The sequence below is a fragment of the Copidosoma floridanum genome, unplaced genomic scaffold, assembly GCF_036245765.1.
Source record: "Copidosoma floridanum isolate Cflo_tuat_1 unplaced genomic scaffold, Cflo_Japanese_pri ptg000030l, whole genome shotgun sequence".
Taxonomy (NCBI): domain Eukaryota; kingdom Metazoa; phylum Arthropoda; class Insecta; order Hymenoptera; family Encyrtidae; genus Copidosoma; species Copidosoma floridanum.
Window position 1 is genome coordinate 16,138,602 of NW_028321907.1, and position 23,938 is coordinate 16,162,539.

Genomic DNA, 23,938 nt, shown 5'->3' on the forward strand with positions numbered 1-23,938 from the left:
TTCCTTTGTATTATTTTTGTATTCTTGTTCATTATTTGTCTGCAATTTCTATATATATTTAGGAAAGCTTTTCGCAACTCTTCATAAAAAGTATGGAACAAGTCACTCTTCTACATTTTTAATTTTTCTCTTCTTCCAAGTTGACAGCGCGAAAAAGGAATTCGAAATTTACAATGAACAAAGAAAAATCAGCTGCAAAATTACTTTGTTTTCTCGCATTTTTTTTTTTTTTTTTTTTACAATACCATTTATGCAAAATTTTGATAAAAACGTCTTTACAATTATAAACTTTCTACCGGTTTTTCTTCCGATCTCGATTGGCGCCCACTCAAGTAGTTTTTCGCCCTTGTATTTTTTACACTTATTAAACAAGTCGTGGGAAGAAAAAACACTGTATCATCGATATAATTTTAGAAACATTACGTGTTACGTAACAATAGGGTGCGCGTTTGAAAAACCTAAAAAGGAATGACATTGCTGTCAACTTTAATAAAAGTGTGCCGCAATAGCCACTGTTCATAACAAAGGATTGACAGAGAACAAAAAAAAAAAAAAAAAAAAAATTAACGTGGTTGGGATTTTAAACTATGTGTATGTCGTATGTAAGTATATATGTTTTATGTACGTATTATTTGGAATATAAATGAAGTGTTGTCAATACTGAAAGGTACATTAAGAAAGCGTATTGTTCAAAAGAAGGAAACGGCCAAACGAAGAAAAAAAGGTTTATAATCTCTATGCCTATTTTTGATTTTCATTATTTTTTCTTAAAATATATATTTAAATTTTATGTTCAAAGCTTTGTGTTATTACTATTACTACAAGTATTTGGCTACCATAATCTAGTCAATCGGTGTACTGGATATTTCAACAGAAATAGAAAATTCATTTGGATTTGATCGTTTAATATTATTATTAGTAAATTAAAATAAGGATTGCAAAAAATGTAGCTTTAACAAGGGACATCTTGAACCAAGTGCTGAATACAACGTTTTTTTTTTTTTTTTTTTTTCCTTTTAACCGTTCATGTATTCCACGAATTGTATTATCAGTGCGATGCTCGCTTCCTTCCGGTTAAGATTTAAATAGTATAGGTATATTCGCTTAAAAACAGCACTTTTAACACGCGTTTTTATAAATTCGAATGTTAATTTTCTTTTTATTCCTTTCGATGGAGGATTTTTTTTTTTTTTTTTTTTTTTTTTTTTTACGAAACAAAGCTTTATCTTACAGATATTATTTGTAACTTAAATTACATAGTTTCTTATTTACTTGATAAATCCTTTGCATTAATTAGGATAGTTTCTAATGACTCGTATGACTTTAAGTATAACTATGTCTTCAGGACGATCTACTTGAAAAAAAAAAAAAAATTTTTCAACAGAAAAAATGTTTTTGTAAGATTATACCTGCATAAGAAAACTGTCCCGATGCACCTGTACAGATTATATTACTGAATGTGTGAAGCAATAAATACAACAAGTAAATGGAGGTACAATAATAACACTGACAAACCTATGTCTCACTCTAAACAATACAACTTCAGGTACTGCATTGGGTTATATATATATTTTTTTCCTCATTCTGTCATGGTAACATGCACCAAGTTTCAGTATATAAACGTGAAAATGTATATAAATGCTCGTTTGAAATTATCTCTCCGTCATTCATTCGCATCTTAGTTTTGTATTTCTGAGAGGATTATTTCTTACGTCAGTCAGCTTAATTGGCGAAATGCTTTGATTAAAACAATAATAAAAAAAAGAGCGGTAGTGAAACTCTCGCGCATCACACTTAAAAACATCATTATGATAAACCTTACATAAATTCTTGCATCGAATAAGTTAAACATTCATAAATCTACAGTTAAAAGATTTTACACGAAAAATCGTCAAATTAAATAAAATTGCGTCTTGGTCGCAAACAATAAAAAATATAGTCTCTAAGAACTTAAAAATGATAATGATTGTAATGGTTAAAAAGCTAAAAACCGTAACTAAGTTGTTTACTATTCGTCTAACGAATGTATAATATAATAACCTACCACCTTAACAATATATTCCAAGAAAATAAAAAATAGAAAATATTTAATATAGCAAAAAAAGAAAAAATTTCTTCTGCTGCTTTTTTCGCATTTTAAATAACATAACGATTGCGAAATGCTACAGTTTTACTGTCAAAGTAAGATTCGAGTCACCACCGGGTAAGGTTTGTACGCTTATACTGTAATCCCTGCGTTTTTCTACTTATTAAATCTATATTTTGTCATCTATTAATTCTTGCTATACAATGGGTAAAGAGGTTTATTTCCTATTTCAACCTATTTTTATGTACAATCAGATCTAATTGTTAATGGAGTATGTTGGAGAACTGGAAGTTATGTTTTTGTTTAATTGCCAGTATAGTAAGTCCGTATAAAACGCGCAGTAGAAAAATCAGTCACGATGTAAATATATGCATATAAAAGTGTGTATGTAAAAAAGGAGATTCTCATCGTCAATAAGTAAAAGTGGGCCGGAACTTGTGGAATGACTATAATTAATCGGTGTCAAGTAGGAAACGATTTCACTCTATTGTTTGCCTGTTTGTTCGTCTGTGCTGAGCGATTATGAAAGAGCCCTGATTTATCAAAATGTGTATTTCTGCTGCAGTTTATTCGTACCAATTAGTAAATGCCAACAGTTGAGGATTATTTTTTATGATAAATCAGTTTCCTTAACTGTTGGAAATCTAGCAAATTTCCAATTCATTGCTATTTGAAATTTTTTTTTCTTCCATAGAGGACATTTGACAATTATAAAAATATTGTGCGATATAACTGCAAACAACAAACCAACACTTGAAAAAATCGAAACACCGACACGATATTACGCGACTTTGATAAAAAGGACTTCACAACGATGCACTTACTTTACTTCTCGTCACTTAAATTACTTCTCAGTTCATGCGTGTGTGTCTGTCATGGGCAACAAAGTCACTTTGTTCACATCTTCTTTCTTCTATTCTACAATAGGATAGTTGTCGACTGGAGACAGTCTGTACGGCAAAGTAAACTTCCTCCAGTGTGGCCCATAAGTATCGGTGGGGGGGGGGGGTTGTCTCTCTCTCCTGTAGTGAGGAACTTTGATGCCGCTGTGCTTCACAAGCCTCAACCATTAGGCTCGAGCACTGGAACGATTTTAGGAGCAGCTTTTCGAGGCAGTGCTTCATGTGTTCCGTCAGTCACCGGCCGACGGCACATATTGTTGTTCATGCTTTCATCACTGCCACCCAGATCGTAGTCGAGGTTTGTCAGTTGCATACTGTTCGGCTCTGGAAGTTCGTCGTGGTCTGACTGAGCTGACTTTTTCGAATCTTCGTTTTCTCGTGGTTTGTACTAGGAATTAGAAACGTGCATCAATTTAAATAAGATGTGTCAATTTCTTTGTGAAAATAAGGCTTTCAGTGACAAGCATTTTTACCTGTGGATTTTCCGTGATACGAAGATCTTTTCTAAATCCATTGACTTCCCAGGGAGCCAATAGTGGTTCTTTAGCACAGGATTCGATCAAGCCATTGACTAATGCACCCTGCAACATTTGAAACAGTTGAAAATTTTTTGAAAAATGTATCGTTTGTTAAAAAAAGGTCTTTACCTTAGAATCGCACGTCGGATTGTTGGACATTGAAGGGTAGGGCACGGATAGCTCAAAGTCGTTCAGTCCACCAGTATGGCTGTTAGGAGCGGGGGAACGATCAATGTAGCAATTGCCATTGCCGTTATGTTCCAGCACGCGGGTCTTCAGGGGCTGTGCACTTTCATGGAGAGATTGCAGCCGACTCTGCTTTCTTTTGTGGAGCACATAGATTATGCATGCAATTATGCAAATCGCACCGATACACGAACCCAGAACGATACCTGAAATTATGATAATCACAAGAGTTGCAAGACAATTTTTGGGCAAGATAATCGCAGTGTACAATTTTTTATAATTGGAGGACACGATTACCTTTCAATTTTGGTTCAGCCGGAGTCCAAAGTGACTTTTCTTTGTCCAACGAACTCTGAACTTCAGATGAACTCTCCTTAATTAGAATGACGAGCGGTTCTGTAGGATTGCCAGAACCAGCTTTGGTTGCTGCTTGGATGACTACAAAGTATTGTTTTCCAGGTACCAGGCCTGACAGATTCGTGGATGTTCTGTTACCAAATACGGTAATATTTTTCCAAGCTGATCTAGGCTCCAAACTGTCTGATGAGTAGGCCACGAAATAGTTCTGAATGATTCCGTTCATATCACTAGGCTCCTTCCAAACGAGGCTCACTGTGTCATTTGCTTTAGAAAATTCGATGTTTTTCACTTTCCCTGGAACTATATTTTCATTCACGATTAGTTATTTTTGAAGAAAATAATTACTTCTTGAATGACGAAAAAAAAAAAAAAAAAAAATATTATGTTACCGTCTTCATTTGTGTAACATTCAACGGGCTCACTAAAGGAATTGTCATCAGTGCTTCCATCCAATGATCTAACTTTAAATTGATAAAGCATGAATGGCTTGAGATTACTGATGATGATTTTCGTTGAATTCCTGTACATCGATAAAAAATGGTTTCAATGATAATGATTCTTTAATAAATTTCGAGACGTATAAAAAATATTCATGCTTACACAGGAATGCAAGTAAAAGTTTTGTTTGACAAAAGAACTTGATGATAACAAACTTCAAATGAATTTGATTCAGCAGATTTTCTTGAGATCCACGTCAAGCTAATAGAATTTGACGACAGAGGAACAGCCTCTAATGCTGTTGGTACGTTGCTTACTGAAATTATAAGAATCCATAAGTAAAAGATCCTGTGAACCATGTTGCATAGACTTACTTGAAATCTTTTTTAAATCCACGTTTTTTGTGGTGCAATGCAGTGTTTCTTCACGGTGAAGCGCACACGATTCAAAACTATAAACGTTTGGCTCTGAAATGACAATTTTTAATGAATTGTAATTTTAATACAAATCATGTACTTGAGAAATAAAATATCAATAACTACCAAGATTAGAAAATATGTAGTCCGTAGAATCTTGAGTTAAATTAACTGAAGCAACTGTAGCCCCATCCTCACTTTTACAAATAATTTTGCAAGAAGTAAATTGAAGCACCGAATTTGGTTTAATGTTCCATTTAGCTTTGACACTGGTAGAGTTGAGGATTGAAATTTGAATTTGGGACAGATCATTCGACGACGGCATCATAACTGTTAGCCATCCCAACTGAGCCTCGCTGATATTTGGCCAGCCCTCTTTTGTCCTTGCCAGGATACGTACATCGTACTGTTTGCCAGGCGTTAAACCCGTAAGAACGTACTGCTCGACGTCAGTTGGAAAAGTTTTTATGTTCACCAATGGATCTTGAAACAATCGCCACTCGAGTTTGTATTCAGTCACAATTCCTTGAGCTTCTTTTTTCGTTAAAGGTTTCCACATCAAGTTTAGCTTTGTACTATTAATCACATTTACGGAAATCTTTGGAGCAGCATTTGGAACTGTAAAAAAAAATTTTATTTTTAATCAACTGCACCACCTGTACTTACGGATGAACAAAAAAAAATGCATTATAGGCATACCACTTTCATCAGTTGAACAAGTTATAGTAGCTGATTGATCACTTGCGCCATGATTATTCCACAAGCGCACGTAAAAAGTATAATTTGTAAACGGCTCTAAAAGTTTCGTAACTTCGACCGACGTCGAATTCCCCGGTTCGGGAGGCGAGACCTCTTCCTTACCCTCTTCTGCAATTGAAAATTCGAGAAACAATAAAAAAACATACCCGAGTAAAGGCGTTTAAATGATCGAGACTTTGAAATTCCAATAAACTCACCAACTGGCCTGTAGTGAACGGTATAGGCAGTGATGTTGGTAGACGGCAGGAGTTTTGGCGGCTCCCAAGATATGAACATTTTCACGGGCGAGCGGGCTTCACACTTGAGCGACGTGGGCGCGGCTGGACTGTCGCGAGACGCGTTTACTTGGAGCCGACCAGCGGCCCAAATCTCACCAGCGGCGTTCACCGCGACGCACTGATAGATCCCAGAGTCCGTTGGAACAGTGGCCGATATGGCCAGCTCCAGTTTGTTGAACTCCTTAACGTAGACAGTCCGACGTCCTGAAATTTCAAAATTTTGAATAAAAATTGTCGACGCCTTAATAAGTTAAATACCTCCAGTCACATTTAATAGAACCAAATTATGTAACTAGGTGTATCATTATTTTAAATATTCAAGTGCTAAGCCTCGTCTCATAGGGTAAAAATTGGATTACAAAGCTTGAAGAGGTGCCGCCTTTTGTGGCTTCCTTACCATTAATAGTAATGTTCTCCGCGTTCCTCAGCCAGTATATATCCGGCGTAGGTGTGCCCTGAGCTTGGCACTCGAATCTCGCAGTCCTACCGTTGGGACACACCTGATTCGTCGGCTTCTTAATAAACGTCGGAGGAATAAGTACTTGCACAGTAACATTCTGTTGAACGAAAATACCGCCATTGACAAAAATCCACATAGAAAATACGTAATTTGTAAAAAAAAAAAAAAAAAAAAAAAAAAATTTGCACACTCACCTGTACGAGAAATTCGTTAGTAGATCCTTTAGTGGAACATACATAAAGACCCGTGTGCAAAGCATTAAGATTATTCAATTCAAGCACAGCCAAGCCAGTACTCCAACGACGAAATGCTTTGCGTGGACTCAATTTGCTTTCTGTAACCAATTATATTTAATAAATAAATTTAATTTGAGGAAAAAAGAAAACCAGATAATCTCTAATAAGCATCAGAAAATCGTGTACCTGAGCCCCGAGGAACAAAAGTCCAGAAGACGGTGGGGCTCGGATAGCCGGAAGCTGCACACGCGAGCCGAAGATTCGTCCCGTTCAGCGGAGCGTGGCTGTAAGAAGCTTGCGGATACAGCGAGACCGGACTGCTATCCCCGGTCTCCTGCCCCGGTACGACGACAGTCAATTTAGCCTCTTTACTCTTCTGCGTTACATTAACATACTCATTGGCTGCTACGCATCTGAAAATTACGTTATTACGATGCGTTAAGAAATTCCTGGTTCGTTCGATGGAAAGTCTCAAGGATAGGATTTTTCACCTGTATGAACCAGCATCAGAGGCATTGGTTGCATTTATGTAGAGCACACCCGGTGGTAAAAATACATATCTGCGGGACAAACAACAAAAAAATCGCCGTGTGTAAGACATCCATGGGCATAAATTTTAAAGGAATCATCAATACAAGTAGAGAGAGCGTATACTTTGTTTTATCGTCCGGCAGAACGTTTCCATCGCGCAGCCAGGTGATGTTTGGTGGAAACGGCACGCTATCGATGAAGCACGAGAATCTCGCCACCTCTCCCTGCCTCACCACGAGATCTTCCGGCGATTCCTCGAACGCATCGGACAGTTCTGTGCGATGGAAGACGAAGAAGGAGAGGAAGAAAGAAAGAAAAAAAGTCCAGTTAGAGCTGGGATGTAACACCTCTCCATCTCCAAAGGCATCACATATTATGTGTTCATGTATACTGACCGGCATAGAGTATGTTGGTCGGTGCCGATCTTAGGCGTGCTCCGTCGGACGTGTTCACCAGGCACCGGTACTCGTTTTGCCTCGGGTTGCCGCCGCTCTTTTTCTGCAATACGAAAAAAAAAAAAAAAAACAAAAGCAATTAGTCGGGTAGCGAAAGTGATCGAATACAAGAGTGGCAAAATTCATGCATCCAAGACATTTGTCCACCAGAGTGAAAAGTATAACCACATGTACAAACGTGTACAACAAAAACGTAGAACAATATAGGATCGACAAACTTTCCTCGACCACGCATAAAAATATAAAAAATATAAATTACAGCACGAGTTTTTCCCCCGACAATTCATAGACCTCGAGTATCCACTTACAGTGTAACACGCAAAAAAAAAAAGAAAAAGAAAAGAAACTGATTAGTATTATTTTTAAAGTAAAAATTTTTCTTCACCAGTGGTATAGTTACACTTTTTGCTCTGGTGACAATACCAAGGCCCTTGTGTGAAGCAGTCGTGCCTTAAAATGGAAAAAAAGGCCTGTTTTGACATTCTCTTCTTTTTTTTTTTTTTTAACAAAATTACCACAGTGGTGGAAACAGAGGACGGAGAGAGAGAAGGGAAGTTGTATCGTTAATCGCAGCACACCGCGGGATGGCTAACGGTACACTTATACACTATACGGCTCGGTTTACTATATACACACACACACACACGTGTGTATCCACCAATGTACCTATATACTGCGGAGGATGCGGATAGACTCGCTTTTCAGCTCGTGATATTTTACAGCCAGGAAGTAATAAATACACAAATCGCGCAGCAACGAGAGACAAAGAGAGAGAGAGAGAGATGTATGTACGTGTGTAACCCATATTACATATTGTGCATGGATGCTCGAATTGAAATGTAATTTGTTGGGCAGGACTATACACACCGGTGTATGGGGTTTTTTTGGCTTTGCTGTTTTCCTTTTTCCTCCAAATACAAAATCGTCTTCTTTTTTATTTTTTATTTTATTTTCTTCTTCAACGAACACATACAATAAAAAAAAAAAAAAAAAAAAAAAAAAAACAAGTTGTTTAACCGACGACGATCGTTTGGTGGCTCGAAAGAAAGGGGAGAGAGCGATGAAGTGCCGATAGACAAGCGCGGTTTATCTGCTGTACTTGATCTCTCCTTGGTTCTTCTTCTCCTCCTCCTTAATACACGCTGCTCCGAGAAACTATACGCTTACACGTGCAGGTAAGTATAAATTTTCACTTTGTTTAGAAAGCGCGTATCGGTCTCGCGATCTGCCCAAGCGAAACCGTACTTTTACACACACACACGGACATTATAATTAATTAATGTTATAATTATGTGAAAGAGAGAGACAAAAAAAAATAAGAGTCACGCGTCTCTCGACGGACAATCGTTCACGAGCTGGCTAATTGCAAGTCATTGGTAAAAACCAAAGGGAACCAGGAAACACAGTTGGCCACGAGATAGAGCAAATAATAATAATCCCACGTTTTCGTGAATCATCACATATTGTATATCCCGGGGATAATTCCCCGGTTATCTTTCTCACCCCAACCCCCCTTTAGATTATTCCGCACCCTCCTCCGCTGTCGTATATGTATATATTATACAATAAGGAGTTGTATACCTTGACGCGAAGCGCGCCCTTGCGTAGGAACTGTCCGTTGCAATGGTTGTGGTTGGGCTCGCAAGCCCGGCCGTTGTACAGCCAAGTGACGTTGGCCCCTTGGCTCGCCGAGCCCGTGCAAACGAGCTTGATGCTCTTGCGGTGCAGCACGAGTTCGCCGCGCGGTCGGACCTCGAGACCCAATGGGCTCGGAGCTTTGCTGTTGTTGATGCCGGGTCTGGCTCCCCCGGCGCCCGCCTCCAATAGACCCTCCGATCTTCTGGATCCATTGGCTCGGACACCTGTTGAACGAACGACACGTTGTTGGTTATTTCGCAAAAGTATACATAGAAGGTATTAGCTGGTACGATGATGATAAAAAAATAATGAAATGTTTGGAAAAACAACTCTATTTTTTTTTTTTCATACGATGATGACTTCGAAGGATGATGAATAATAAAATATACGAAAACACGGGCGCGCGAGAAACATATGTTTATAGTCACCTTTTCCACTACTACGACTACGTACGCGTGTATCACAGTATCGTAAAAACTCTTATCTCTTATCCTCTGTATGTATACATCTATGTTTGTGTTGCGCAAAAGCGCGTATGACAGCCATATAGGGTATATTGTGTATATGTGTGCGAGTGAGTTTGCAAGGAAGAAAAAGAAAAAAAAAAAAAAAAAGTATGTTCACGCGTGAGAGAGGGAACGTTATGTGCGTACAAACACTCGGGGGGGTAGGGGGGTGGGGTGTACACATGGCCGTAGCAGCATCCACCACCTCACTTATGTATACATAACAAAGTGAAAAAGAAGAAGAGGCATCAGTTACATCATACACACGCACGCGCACACACGTAAGCTGTGGAGGCTTGTAAAAGTGCAGATCAAAGCAAAAGGAAGAAGCAGCAGGAAATAGTGTGAGTATAAAGAAAAAAAAAAAAGAGGAAAAAAAAAAAAAAAAAAAAAAAAAGATCCAAAGCTCGCAGGCGCGTGCGTTGCTTTGCGTGCGAAAAATTCTCACCAAAAGGTGTCGAGAGAGAGAGAGGAGGTTTCTCTCTTGTCATCACGTAGTAGGTATATAGGGGTAAATGACCCAATTACTGCGCACTCGACGGTAACTGAAAATAAGAAAAACAGACTGAAAAATTTGGGTGCTTGGATATTGTAACACATAAGGACATAAATAACGTTCAATCCAGAATCATACTTTACATCATGACATTTATAATTGTTTAACTGAGTGACTCTAAACGAATCTAAAAACTAGAGTGTAGTCGTGCGTAGTGATTGGTGCGCAGCAATTGGGTCTAGGGCTTCAGCATGAAAACCTTATGGGAGATACCCGCGCAGTAATTGGGGGTGCAGCGACTGGTGCTAATTTTATAACCGTGCGCAATAATACCAGCAAGTGATATCAGCACTAAAACAATTATTTAAAAAAAAAAAAAAAAAAAGTTACTTAACAGAAAAATGTTTGTCGTTTTAATCGCACAAGATTCTGCAGATAAATATTCAGTAAAACCGGTTCAATTTACATCGAAAAACATTGAGAAATGAGAAATTTAGTACAATGAAAAATTTCAGTGCGCAGTAATTGGGTCATTTACCCCTATTATATGCATCTACTTAATTCGCACTGTCACGCACGTTTGTGCATCATCACGCGCGACCGCGCATTACATATACATCGATACGTTAAAAAAAACGCATCGGAAGCTGCTGCACGCAGTATGTGGTGTATTTTCATTTTCTTCCCCTTTGTAAGCGTGTAATGTATATATACATCGTAACATATGTACACCTGTCTACTATGATATGATACATTGCGCCGATGAAGATGACGTAGCTAAGCTTTTTCATGTATATAAGTATATATATTTAATATACCTGCGTATAAGCCCACGCCCGCAGGTGTGCGTTATGTCGACGTGCCGATTAGCATATGCGCACCATTGATTTCCGCGTGTGAAGGAGAAAAGGAAAAAAAAAAAAAAAAATAGCAACGAAACACACATTTACGGTGACGCAAGATTGCGTAATTCCTCTTTTTTGTTCCCCTTCCTCCTCCTCCTCTACAGCCTATAACATTGTATATATACTTTATCTCCGAGCGACGTAAAAAAGTTGGCTCTGATATTTTCAGCAGTGCGAAGAAGAGGAGGCAATGGTCATCATCCGAGCAATAATTGACTCCTCCTCCTCGCGTGGGCGTGTATAAAAACAAATCAGATCGTATATACTATACTTGTCCATTTAGTAGTATCATCCGCGTATGGGTCGGACGGCCACTCTATACTTATATATTGTACGGATGAAAATCGTGAATCGGCCTTTCAATAAATAATGGATAGAGATATTACGTTGTGTACGAACATGCGTGGGGTCAAGAGAGTCAACACACGTTCCTTTTTTTTTTTTTTTTTTTTTCAAACTCGCACCTCACGGGGCTTATACTGCGTCTTGCTCGCATCGCGAGAACAAAAAAAGAGATAAAAGGCTTTGGACACGTGTTTATGTAGCTACAGATTAGTTGGGTCCCGGGTTATTTTACTTATAAAAGTGTAGGTACGCGGTATAGGTGGTAAATTTCTTCCTTTTTTTTCCCTTTTCTTTCTTTTGGCTTGTTGATTCTTCGATGATACTTTTGTGCAATAATATACTTCTCGTGTGTAATCGACGCTGTATCGAACAAAAGAAGTACATACATATACAACATGGACACAACATGATTGATGCGAAAATTCATTAATTATCACTACATGGACACGAGCATATAGGTCACCTCGTGGGCGCGTAAAAAATTCAACGCGCGATCGATAGATCCCATAATACATCCCCCACGCACAGCTTGGACGTACGAAAACGCTATATATCCGCGTACTGTACGTGGGGGGGGGGGTCCATCGGCAAAAAGAGAGAGAAACACGTTTCAATCGTCGTTACAATTCGATCGATATAGGAGCGAATCGGGCTTTTGTGTGGTGTTGGTGGGCGCTCCTCTTCGTCCCGTTGCCATGCGTTGAAACATCATTTTCCTGTACACCTCGGGGCATCATTTTTTTTTTTTTTTTTCGTGACACGTTTACTGCGCCCCAGGAGGGAATATATATATATATACACACAGTGTTTGCCCAACCGGGACTATACCCCTATACCAATACCACTTGGGTGACGAGAACTATACAATTAAAAAATAAATGCACGTGTGTGTATAATCGCGTAGGAAAAAAAAAGCTGGCATATACGAGAGTCGCTCGACGGTAAAAATGCGCCCGAGACGAGTGAATGAAGGAGAGAGGGAGGGTATAGGAAAAAAAGCTCGGAGACAGAAGTGCATCCATAGTAGTAAGGAGAGAAAAGATAGAGAGCACCACACAAATGTTATATGTATGTACGTACAATTTGTAATCGGGTGGGTGTAGCTGGAGGGGAGGGAAAAAACCGAGAGAAGTAATATACAGACAGACAGGTAAGTACACCTACGAATAGAGAGAGAGACGGTGTACACCTATGTGTTGTACCATGTATACTATATAGGCAGATGCATCCAACACTGCACGCGGAATAGAGAGATAAGGGCTGTAGGGGGTGACGCGTGATGCATCGCTGCAGCAACGACAGCATGGGGCAAAGAGAGAGAGAGAGAGAAGGCGGGGGTGAAAATCCTCTTCCCAGGCTTTTGCCCTCTCTCTGCAGCCGACTCTGAAGGGGAGCTTTTTGGCCCTGTGACGTTCTGTTCGTGGAAAAGGTGCGCGCATTGCTACATGTAAACCTGATGCTGTTGCAAGCGGTGTGTGAGCATGGAGGAGGGAAGGTAGTGCTTGCAAGCCTTGTGCTCGGCTCAAAGGTACAACCTACTTGTATCGTGCAAAAACATAGACACTCTGCACAGTAGCACCACGGATATTTTACGAAAAAAAAAAAAAAAAAAATAGAGAGAGAGATTGTTGGGAGTTTTTTTTATTATATGTGCTTAAAATTTCACACCACGGGAATTTGTTTGTCTGTCCTCCGACACAATATATTACTTTTCACTGCACTCGTACAATGAATATATATATATACATGTATTTTCGTTTAAAGCTACAGTAAAATTTCAAGTATGAAGAAGGTGCGGTGGTCATGAACATTTTACCCTGAGCAATAATAATAATTTACCTTGTATTCGCATAAAATTTAATTCAATTGATACTGCATTGTTTCGGACGCGCGATCCCTTCTTCTGCCTATTATCAAAGTTGTTAATTGTGATGGACATTTCGAGCAAAAAATCATCATCAAAACTACATATCAAACCAATAAAAGAAGAAATAAAATATATCGAAAAACTTGGAAGAGAGGAACATCATCCCCAATATGCGCATCTATACACGCATCCCCTGCGGCCGAGCATCAGATAGAAAAGATGGCAAATGGTCACCATTGGGTAAAAATTAACACCCATAGAATGTATGTACCTATACGCAAACAACAGGTACACTCCTCACATCATCATCATCCCTCTCTCACTCTCTGCCGATGCTCGGCAACACACATCCGATCGATCGGACTTCATCTCTTCTCTCTCTCCCTCACTTTCGCTAGTACTCTTTCATCTCGCTCGAGCTAAAGGAAAACAATACCGCCCCCCCCACCACCCCCCTCTCATCATCATCATCATCATCCCTCGGCCTACAGGTGTGCGTGCACGCACAAAAACACACACACACACATTGGGCGGGGTATATACATATAGGTGCAAGTGTAAATGTATATATAGGTACACGTGAATATCGGCAACGTCAAAAAAACGGGGGTGGGCACGCGAAGAGGCAGCAACCCACGCGTATATAACAGAAGGCGAAAGCGAGTGAGCTTCGATCGCGTACATCCATATCCGCTATATCTCTCAATACCACTGCACACTGTGTATATACGAGCGCACGCGTATATAGGGCCTCTCTCTCCCTCTCACTCTCCGATAAAAGCAAGAGATAGCAGTATACATGGTGTATACCTATACAGTTACATGGATGTACATGTATGTACACACGTGTGTGCATGCGATTGGAATCCCACGATTTTCTCTGATGGGTCGTCGACCCGGCCAACAACAGCAGCAGCGAGAGAGCAAGTACATATATATATATATATATATAGCGTAATGGCAATAAAACCCTTTGCCCTCTCTCTCTTTTGTAACCATATCTGCACCGAAGCACTATCCCTTTCTCTCTGTACGTATATGTATACATTTGTATGGCAAAGCACTAATGCCACGCAAGCTGTATTCAATGACACTCCGTGCAGGAGCTTTCGATTTATTCGGCAATTTTTTGTATATAGCATACTACAACGCGTATATGTATATTTATAATTATAGGCGCTTTTTCTCCCCCCTGTATGCGCGTATGGATGAGGAGTTCTTGTTCGGTGCTCTCACCCCCCCCCTTCCCACAAAGCACGCGCATGATCACTGCACCCCCTCAACCCTATACATTATATATGTACGTGTATGTGTATATACACAGCTTGCGCGTTCGATCGGTACGTATAATTGCTTTTTGAGTGCCCGTAGGATTTTGCACGACTCGTGGCTCCTCCCTCTCCCCCCAACCCCCTTTACTATACCCATCTCTCATCGCTGATGTGTGCCTCTCTCCTCCTCGTATATCCACCCATCCAACGTGTGTAGGTGCTTACCTTCATTTTCCTATAAAAACCAAACCATGTTGTTGGTTTGTACAAACTGTAGGTTTATAATTATGTATATGTTGATGCCGTTAGATATATTTTGGTGTCTCTACACGGTAGAGGGAGGGGGGGGGAGCAGTTTATCGTGAGTATGTTTACTTACATAGTTGGGTGAACACTAGCAAAACATTTTCCTTTTTTTCTTTTCATCGCCATCTCCCTGTATATATCTCCGTTTTTCTCGATCGAGTATGCAAATTATACGCGCTTGATGAGCATTTAAAGGGCTGGTGTATTTTTTTTTTTTTTTCTTTTGCAAAGGTCGAGAGAGAAAAATGAATATTACAAAGGAAAAGTCGCGCTAGAACCCTCCGCGGCAGAAACATTACAAGCACAGCATAGGTGCAACAATGAGGAGAGAGACGAGCTTGCGTATAATGGTACAAAGGGAAAAAGGCGCAGCAACAACAGCACTTCTCCCTCGCAAGCTCTCTTTCTCTCCACTTTATTTCTTCACAGCATAATATGCAGCTCTGTAGTGTGTATTGTGTTCAATATATATGCACTTTTTGCATCGGGGAACAAAGTGTCGCGAGCTTACAGTGTACAGGAAATTTTTTTTTTTTTTCTTTCATGTAACTTTACTTTACTCGGTTCTTTGAAAATTTTATCGTTACTTATGCGACCCAACATCCACCAGATCGGATAACTCCTCTAATTTTGGATATTGTTCGATTTAATTAAAATTTAATTTATTAATAGTTATCAAAACATATAAGTTTCAAGAAAAAAAAAAAGAAAAAAAGAGGCGGAAGCTTCTACTCAACTTTTTCGGTAAATATTTATATTGAATCATGTCAAGGACCCGACATCATACATATTTATGTATAATCGTACACGCGCACTTTATCAAGGAACGTGGTTACAGCGATTATCTGCGTCGTTACCTTTTGTTTTTCTTGCCTATGAGTAAACGATTCCAAGATGGGCCTAATAATAGATTTATACATTAGAAGAATCTTGGGATCTCCTCCTCCCCACCAAGTGCGACGTAGACAACCAAGGATGCTAAGAGGAAATCTACTTTTAGCCTCTAGGTATTCAACCTGTTTGTGCCACTTTAAATGTTTATCTAGGTACATACCTAAAAATTTGACGTAGTCTGAAGGGAGTATAGGTGTGTTGGAGAGTTTGATAGAGAGATGGTCTATTTTAAACCTACTTTTACTGAAGACCATTAAGAAGCATTTGCTTGGTTCTAGCTGTAATCCTCTTCCTGAGAAGAATCCTTCCATTTTACCTGCCTCTGTGTCCATAAGGTTAAACGCGTCATGTACAGATTTCAGCGATGTATATATTTATGACTTCGTCATCTGCAAATCTTAGAAGTGATACCCTTTTATCCCTAATCCTACTCGGACCAGAAGTGTAGTGAGCATAAAGGATGGGACTGGAACAGAGACCTTGGGGAAGACCCATGTTTGCGTGGAAATTGTCTCTAGTACCCGAATTTATAGGTATTAAAAATCTGTTAAAAATTAAGTTTTTGATAAAGGATATATATATATATATATATATATATATATATATCTGTGTGGTAGTCCCAATGCCACTAAGTCATTGAGCAGCATATCAGGAACTACATTATTAAAAGCCCCCTTGATATCTAGAAAAACCGTATAGGCTCTTATATAGGCTCTCCGACAGCAACGCCCGCCATGTTGTTTTCCTTAAACATTGTGATAAACATTTGAAGCTCTAAGACTAGGCTCTTGAGTTCCGATCCCAACAAAAGTGACTCAGAAAAACATTATAAATGAAGGACACGAAAAATGACAAAAATATACATGTATCTGTTATCGCAGTTGATTAATTACACATTACAAAACAGTTAACTATAAGATAATAGATTGGAGTAACTGCGTAAATATTCACATGAATGGCGTGAAACGTTGAGAATTTTTTAGATAAGTGGATAAAACAACAAAAACGTGATGATATTTCAAAGTCGTTAGGAGGCTATATCGGGTTGCGTGGAAAAAATAGCTTCATTATCGTTATCTGGTGCAAAGTAAATATTTGAGGCAACACAAAATCCAAAGTATTTTTACGATGCTCTTTTATTTTTTTTATTTACTATTTACAAGCTTTGGCAATGAGTCAAAGTACTCAATGTAAAACATGAGTTACAAACCGTGAAAATACGCTAGAGAAAAACCTCGAGAAAAAAACGAACATTAAAAATATTTGATCAAGTTGTACTCGGTGCAAAAAAAACTTGCCTTTACGACAAAAGCAATGTTCATTGTGTGTAACCCAATAACCACTCTATTTAATGCGAGAGTTGTTTTTCAGGTGAGTACACGAGATCTTTGACCTTTTCTGCTCGGACCAAACGGAGAAACGAAAGGAAAAAAAAAAAAAAAAAAAAACGCATTCAGATCATCAGCACACAAAACATGTATATTATACATCATAGGTGAAAAAGCCCCCATCGTAAAGCGATCAACGCGCAAGCTTCCAGCGACGATGAGACAACTTATTAGCCTAAAGGAGGCCTAGCTCTCTCCGACTCCACAGCGCGATATATCATATTCATAGAGTAAACAATTTAAGATTCCCCCGGCGTTGTATTCGCTCGTCCCACTTAAATTACCAGGTATAAACTATCGCCGGCAGCAGCGTTTTCTCGCTCGCGCACTCAAACACACCGGCAAAGTTAGGAACAAGGAAAGGGGAATGGAGAGAAAAAAAAAAAAAAAAAAAAACAACCAAGGAAGAGAGAAAGAGGAAAGTCAGAAACAGGTATACCTATGTGTATATACAGTTAATATATATATATATGTATGTGTTCTTCACACGCAAGTTATAATCAAATATGCTTGCAAAAGAGATCCTGGGCAGTGCTTTCACTCGGCAACGGAGCAGGAGTCCAACACACATCTCCCATACGGTCGAAATATATGTATAATACACTTAGAAAAGACGTTAGAAATCGGAGGATACAATGTATGAAAAGCGCTGCGTGTATCGATTGCTGATTTTTTTTTTTTTGCTAAGGAAATTTTCGTACGTACAATATTTATAAGTACACGCGCTTATTCCCGTATACGCGATATACACATTTTTTGTTATTTTTTTATATTATAGTGTAGTCACCTCATAAGAGGTATTTACACGATATACACATTTGTTTTCCACGATCACGCACGCTATACATCCATATAAATGCGCCAGAATATAAAATACGCACATATATATGTTTGTGTATTTTGTACACAGGGGTAGCGGTGTATCGTGCGAGGGGTAAGAAAAAAAAAGAAAAAAAAAAAAAAAAAAAAAAGAGGAGCGGGAACCGAAATTTTTCCAGATCCGCGCATCAGCCGAGTCTCTCTCCTTCTTTTCCTCGTGGCGTAATATTACGTGCGATAAGAATGTGTGTGTGTGCGCGCGTGTGCTTGATTCTTTTATCTACTTGAGCGCTCCCGTGACCCTGCGCTCTCCCTCCTTCCATACTTTGCTCCCCTTCTTCTTTATTTTTTTTCCCCCCTTCCTTTTTCTTTCTTCTTCTATATATATAGACTCTAACGCGTAGTTTCTGTACTTATTATCGAAGGTCAGTCCAATGAGAGAGGCTCGAGTAGTGTTGTAAAGCCGTCATTGTGACGGACCGATTTTGGTCCCTGGACCGTAAAATGACCGTCCGATGACCAACTTAAAATTTGTGACGAGCGTCTTTTTTGGGCAGTCCCGCATGGTGCGTATTAGAAGTGTGAAATATACTTTGCGCAGTACGGAAGAACCAATCGCAGTGTAAAGAACCAATCAGATGATCAGATCTATTGTGTATTTGTTTACTTTATTGTAATTGGTTCTTTCTATTTTACAGCTCTATATATGCGCTGTGGGGTATGTGGAAGAAGCCTAAGAAATCTTTTTCATTCACGCAGTCTCGCGCTGCAGTTAGATAGCTTTTGATAAGTGAACAAGTCACAAGTCTTCTCCAAGGTTAGTACAAAAAAAAAAAAAAAAAAAAAAAAAAAACGGAGATCAAGGTTAGGTTGTTCTTTAAACAAAGAGATTTCTTTCTTTCCACTTGAGATGCACATGATTTTTTACTCAAGTTAGGAAACAATCAATTAAATATGACATGTTTTATAAATTAAATTTTTTTTTGTTTTTGTTTTTGGAAAAAGTTTTTGGAGCCTGTAAAGTGGTGGGCAAATTTAAAAAAGACGGCGCTGGCTAAAATAGCCATTCCCATTCTCAATGCATCACCAACCTCTGCAGCTACAGAGAGAACTTTTAGTACGCAAGGTTGGATTCACTGTAGTAAACGGAACAGGTTAACTACGTCGCGCTCGATAAAAATAACTTACATATCACATAACTTGAAACTTTTACGAGAAAAAGATTATATAAAACAAAAAGAGTCAGAAGATATCATAAGTGAACCTGATGATGAGGTTATTGAAGACTTTGAAATGTCTGATAACGAAAACCTTAATACAGAAGCGGATGTTGCTCAAATTTTGTTAAATATTGGTTCTAATTTTAGTTACCCAGTAGAGACTGACTTAGATTATTGATATTTAGAAACTTGAAAGATTCCAAAGAAATAAGATATAAAACAAAGTATTTTTAAGAAAAAACTGTTAAGCCATTGTGATAAGTCGAAAATGACTATAAAAATTTGTGTTCTAATGCAATAAGTATATGTTGGTATCATATAAATGGTACAAAGTGTTCAATTTGTTTCAATAAAAATTTTTAATTAACTGAAATAACTGAGTAAATTTAAAAAAATAATAAAGTTTATGAATAAATCGTCTCTTTTTTCTTTAAACCTATTCCTAAATATTTATTTACTTTAATACACCTAACTACAAACCCATTATTATTATTATTATGAAATAAATAAATTAAAAAATTGTCCATTCTACTATATAGTTGTAAAATGACCGTCATTTGACGGTCCGTCCAAGAGACCGGACCATTTTTAAAATGACGGTCATTTTACATAGAAAAAGTTGGGAAAATTTTTCGGACGGACATTGACGGTCTTTTTCCGTCATTTTTTTTGTGACATGACCAAAAATAAAAAAGACGGTCATTTTACAACACTAGGCTCGAGGTGCCTTTTTTTTTTCTTTTTTTTTTTTTTTTTTTTTTTCCATGCCGTCACTCTTGTTTGTTGTTGACACACCATGCAAATATATAATATATTGTGTGTGTGTGTACGTAAGCGAGAGATGGGAGGGGAAAGAGTTTGTTGTTGTCACTGGGCGACCAGGAAAAACAAGTACATCATCCTTATATTTATAAGCGTACCAAATCTCATATGCGGACGGGGTTGTAGGGGGAAAAAAAAAAACACTCTTCAACGGAGTATTCGTTTGCGCGATTCTGTCCATCCTGCTGTACTATAGTAAAAAAATGGTCAATAACGGCAAAAATAAGTGACGCTTTTGTTGACAAACCGGATGGAGAGATCTGCAGGGTCCGTTGGAAGTTGAGGTGATGCAATTTATGACCTCGAGTACAACGTGCATCGATCGATCGATCCATTCAATTGGATTCTTTTTTTTTCTCCAAGGGGTATACAGAGCATATATATATATGTACAACTTTCGGCGACCAAAGTAGGGCAAACCGGCAAACGCAGGAAGGGTAAAAAAAAAAAAGGGAAAAGGACCGTGTATATAGGACCTTTGTACCTTCGAAGAGAGATTGAGAGAGGGAGAGTTCAATTGATGGTGAACTGGAAACGCGATATCTATTTCCACCAGTATGAGTACACCTTATACGTAATAGTTTACAACGACCATGTGCGTGTATATATACATTTTACTTAGTCGAATGAAATCGTTACGGCATCATCAATCGAGACAAAGGAAAGAGAAATATACACCCGGCTTTTTGTTCCGGCGCGCGGCGGCGCGATGGGACCTTTTCTTCTTCTTCCTTTTTCCCTCTCTCTCTCTCTTGTTCCACTCTTTACACTACTTAGCATTGGTAAGTTCAAGTATTACTCGTAACGCTTTTGGAGGTCACGGGCATGTGCTTTGTGACGCACGTGGAGGATTTCTTTTTCTTCCTCTCTCTCTCTCTCTCTCTTCGTAGCGTGAAAAAATGTTTTCCCTGCTTCAATTTCTCTCTCTCTCTCTTTTTGGAATAATCGTCAATCGTCATATCATCCCAGTTGTGGCTGGTCGTTTCAATACTTAAATAATATATTTTTTAACGTGATTTGCACCCATACATACGCACACGAGTCGTGAATAATTAAGTAATCTATTTGCGGACAAATCGATGAATTTCAGGATAAAAGGGAGAGTCGTTGTTGGAAGAAGAAGAAAAAAAACATTTAATCAATTTAATGCATCACGGTACTTGGGCACGGATATTTTTAGATCTAATTGGGGGATGCGTATAAAAAAAAAGTGAACACGCACCTACCTAAATTACAATTTAAAATTTTTCCCAACTCTAGGAGTAAGATAGGTACTTGTAGGTGCATTTTATACACTTTAAATATGGGCATTGGGAGCGCACTTTTCAACAATTTCACACACGCATTGGCACTGCAAAAACGCAAGCACCACTTTACTGTCTCTATAGGTACTTATTACTTATGTACCCAAGTGCAATAAACTCCTTGGGCCTGTAACAAACAATTAAGTGTAACGATATCCTGAGCTTACATTAATACCTACTCTCGTGTGTGCAAGAATTCGGAAAAAAAGTAAATACCGGATTAAGTACACCAGATGTGTACGTAGTACGGTGATGCAATAGCACGCAGAAAAAAAAAAAACAAAAAAAAAAAAAAACGTGTTTTGGGAGAACGAGGCGTGCATGCGAAATTTGGACATTTGTTACGCTAACGATTTATAAAACGTTTATAAAACGAAGGAAAGATTTGGAAAAAGGATAACACGCTCGCGATGTTTGTCCATACATGTATACGTTACGGTCTTTCGCAAGTCAAGGCCACGAACAAGGAAACGCGCTGCTGTTATAAATAAACAGTGGGGAAATTCAATGGGGGAGGCGAGAGGGGGGACTCTTTCGCATGTGCTGCGCACACATCATTACTAATCAATACAACTACGGAGTTTGGATTGATAAAAAGGATACGATAAATAAAGTACTTGTATGCGTGTAAATTTTTATACATTGTATGTGTATAAACGAAGAAAAGAAGTATCCAGCAGCCACCCACCCACCCCTGTGTACAAACAGAGCTTAACAAAGAAAACAGAGGGGTATACTACTTATAGGAGAGCAGAGAAAATCAGATAATAAAATAAAAAAAAATAAAAACGAGATGGAGGGAGAGAGAGAGCGAGGAGGCGTGAAACTATACACGCTAAACATTCCGCTCTCTAATTACACCCGAAGCGTATTATGTAGGTATATGGATATCCATGTATGTATAATTGTATATATATACAAGAAGTACCAAAAGCAAAGGGAGAAGAAGGGAAGTTTATCGCAAGTAACACAGAGGTATATAGGTACACATAATACGCACTACTAATACTTACACTTCTCTCATACCCATTCCACCCAACAACAGCAGCAATAGAGCATAATGTGGTGGTAGTCAGGTAAGCACAAGAAAGAAAGATGTATATGTAAGAAAGAAGGAAAGAAAGACTAGAAAAGAGAGGAAGCAAGAATAGAAAAAAAGAGAAACGAGCACACATATTAATGTATACACGTACACATGTGAACATTGTGAACCATCCAAATGATCCAAGTATATATCCAACAACCATCTCTCTGCTCCTGCTACCAATACCTATGCTCAGATACCTATGTGTAGTAAAATGTATATAGGTAGCACAGAACCACCATGCGAAACGCATTCCATCATCCCATCCATTCGTTTTATATAAAAAAAGTATCTATGGGTAAAACCCCATAGACATGTATCTCCACATACATCTGCAACTCCCATGTTCTTCTCATTATCAATAATATTAATTATATTCTTATCCATTTGTTACAAACAGTTGTAAGCACTTTTGTTGGGCTGAGGCCTGCTGTCCTTTAAGGTTGCTAAGGACACAAGTGTGAGGAATAAAAGCTTAAAAAAGAAGGAATATAACAACGCACACGCGTATTTAAACGATGGTAAGTAGGAGCCTCGATCATGTGTTGCTCCCAAAGTCAATAATAAAAATGATGTATGGGACATGGCAACTTATGACGTTGCTATGGATCGCATACCCCATGAAGATGATGTTATTAATGTAACATGTACAGTACAGGAAATTGAAAGAAATGTAGGTGATGTAAGTTACACACCTGTAGGTGCGGCAAGCCTGATGACTTCCGTAAACAACAACAACGAGATGCCGAGCAGGAGCAGACCAGCTCGGGCCGCCATAAATCCGGGCTCATTCGCGTGGCCGCGGATTTTATTCCGCGACCACGACGATGACGAAGTTAGCACGCAATTTTATCATTTGGAGTCCCATGCACGTAGAGGAGACGACGTCGTCGTCATCGTCGGTGTCGTTTTTGTTGAACAATGTCCCCCCGCGATTAAGTACGAGAGTGCCTTCAACGAGAACAACAATAACAACAATACAACTGCACTGTTACACCATTGCCACCACCACCGCCCGCAGTACCCGCACTGACACTGTATGTACTTTTGCAAATCGTGATGATACGCGCTGAAGACACTTGTTATTTAAAGACTCTCTGCTGTTGATTAGGTTTCGAGGAGCAAAGTACATTACCGGACGCGGAAGACGACATACTTCGTACCTCCTAGCAGCAGCAGTTCCTCCTTTTCGCCCTCGCAGCGGCCGCATGTTGTGGACTCCGTGGACTGACGCTCCGCTAAGCTAGCGCCGCAGTACCGCTATAAGCCGCTAACTAGTTTGTGTGTGTAGCTGTGTTTTTTACTATTTGTACGGTGCTCCTAAAATGTATATAGAAAAAAAAGACATTATTGTAGGCTGATGATTAATTTGCAGTACTTAGTAATGTTTCCATTGGATAATATATCTGACGTATGGGCACTGTTTTCGTATATGGATCATGATTATG

The 23,938-nt window shown here is 38.8% G+C and overlaps 1 protein-coding gene across 1 annotated transcript; it reads right to left on the reverse strand.

The window, feature by feature from the left end:
* Positions 1-1,188: 1,188 nt before the first annotated feature.
* LOC106639687 (protogenin B) lies at positions 1,189-23,717 on the reverse strand. The gene is made up of 18 exons (XM_014353432.2): positions 23,186-23,717; positions 9,207-9,487; positions 7,566-7,668; positions 7,294-7,444; positions 7,131-7,199; positions 6,826-7,052; positions 6,598-6,737; positions 6,341-6,500; positions 5,863-6,147; positions 5,606-5,773; positions 5,033-5,524; positions 4,865-4,957; positions 4,653-4,806; positions 4,442-4,572; positions 3,990-4,352; positions 3,636-3,898; positions 3,462-3,569; positions 1,189-3,376 (listed from the first exon to the last, which is right to left on the reverse strand). The coding sequence occupies exons 1-18, from the start codon at positions 23,265-23,267 to the stop codon at positions 3,149-3,151; spliced, it is 3,498 nt and encodes a 1,165-aa protein (XP_014208918.2). The 5' UTR covers positions 23,268-23,717; the 3' UTR covers positions 1,189-3,148.
* Positions 23,718-23,938: the final 221 nt, after the last annotated feature.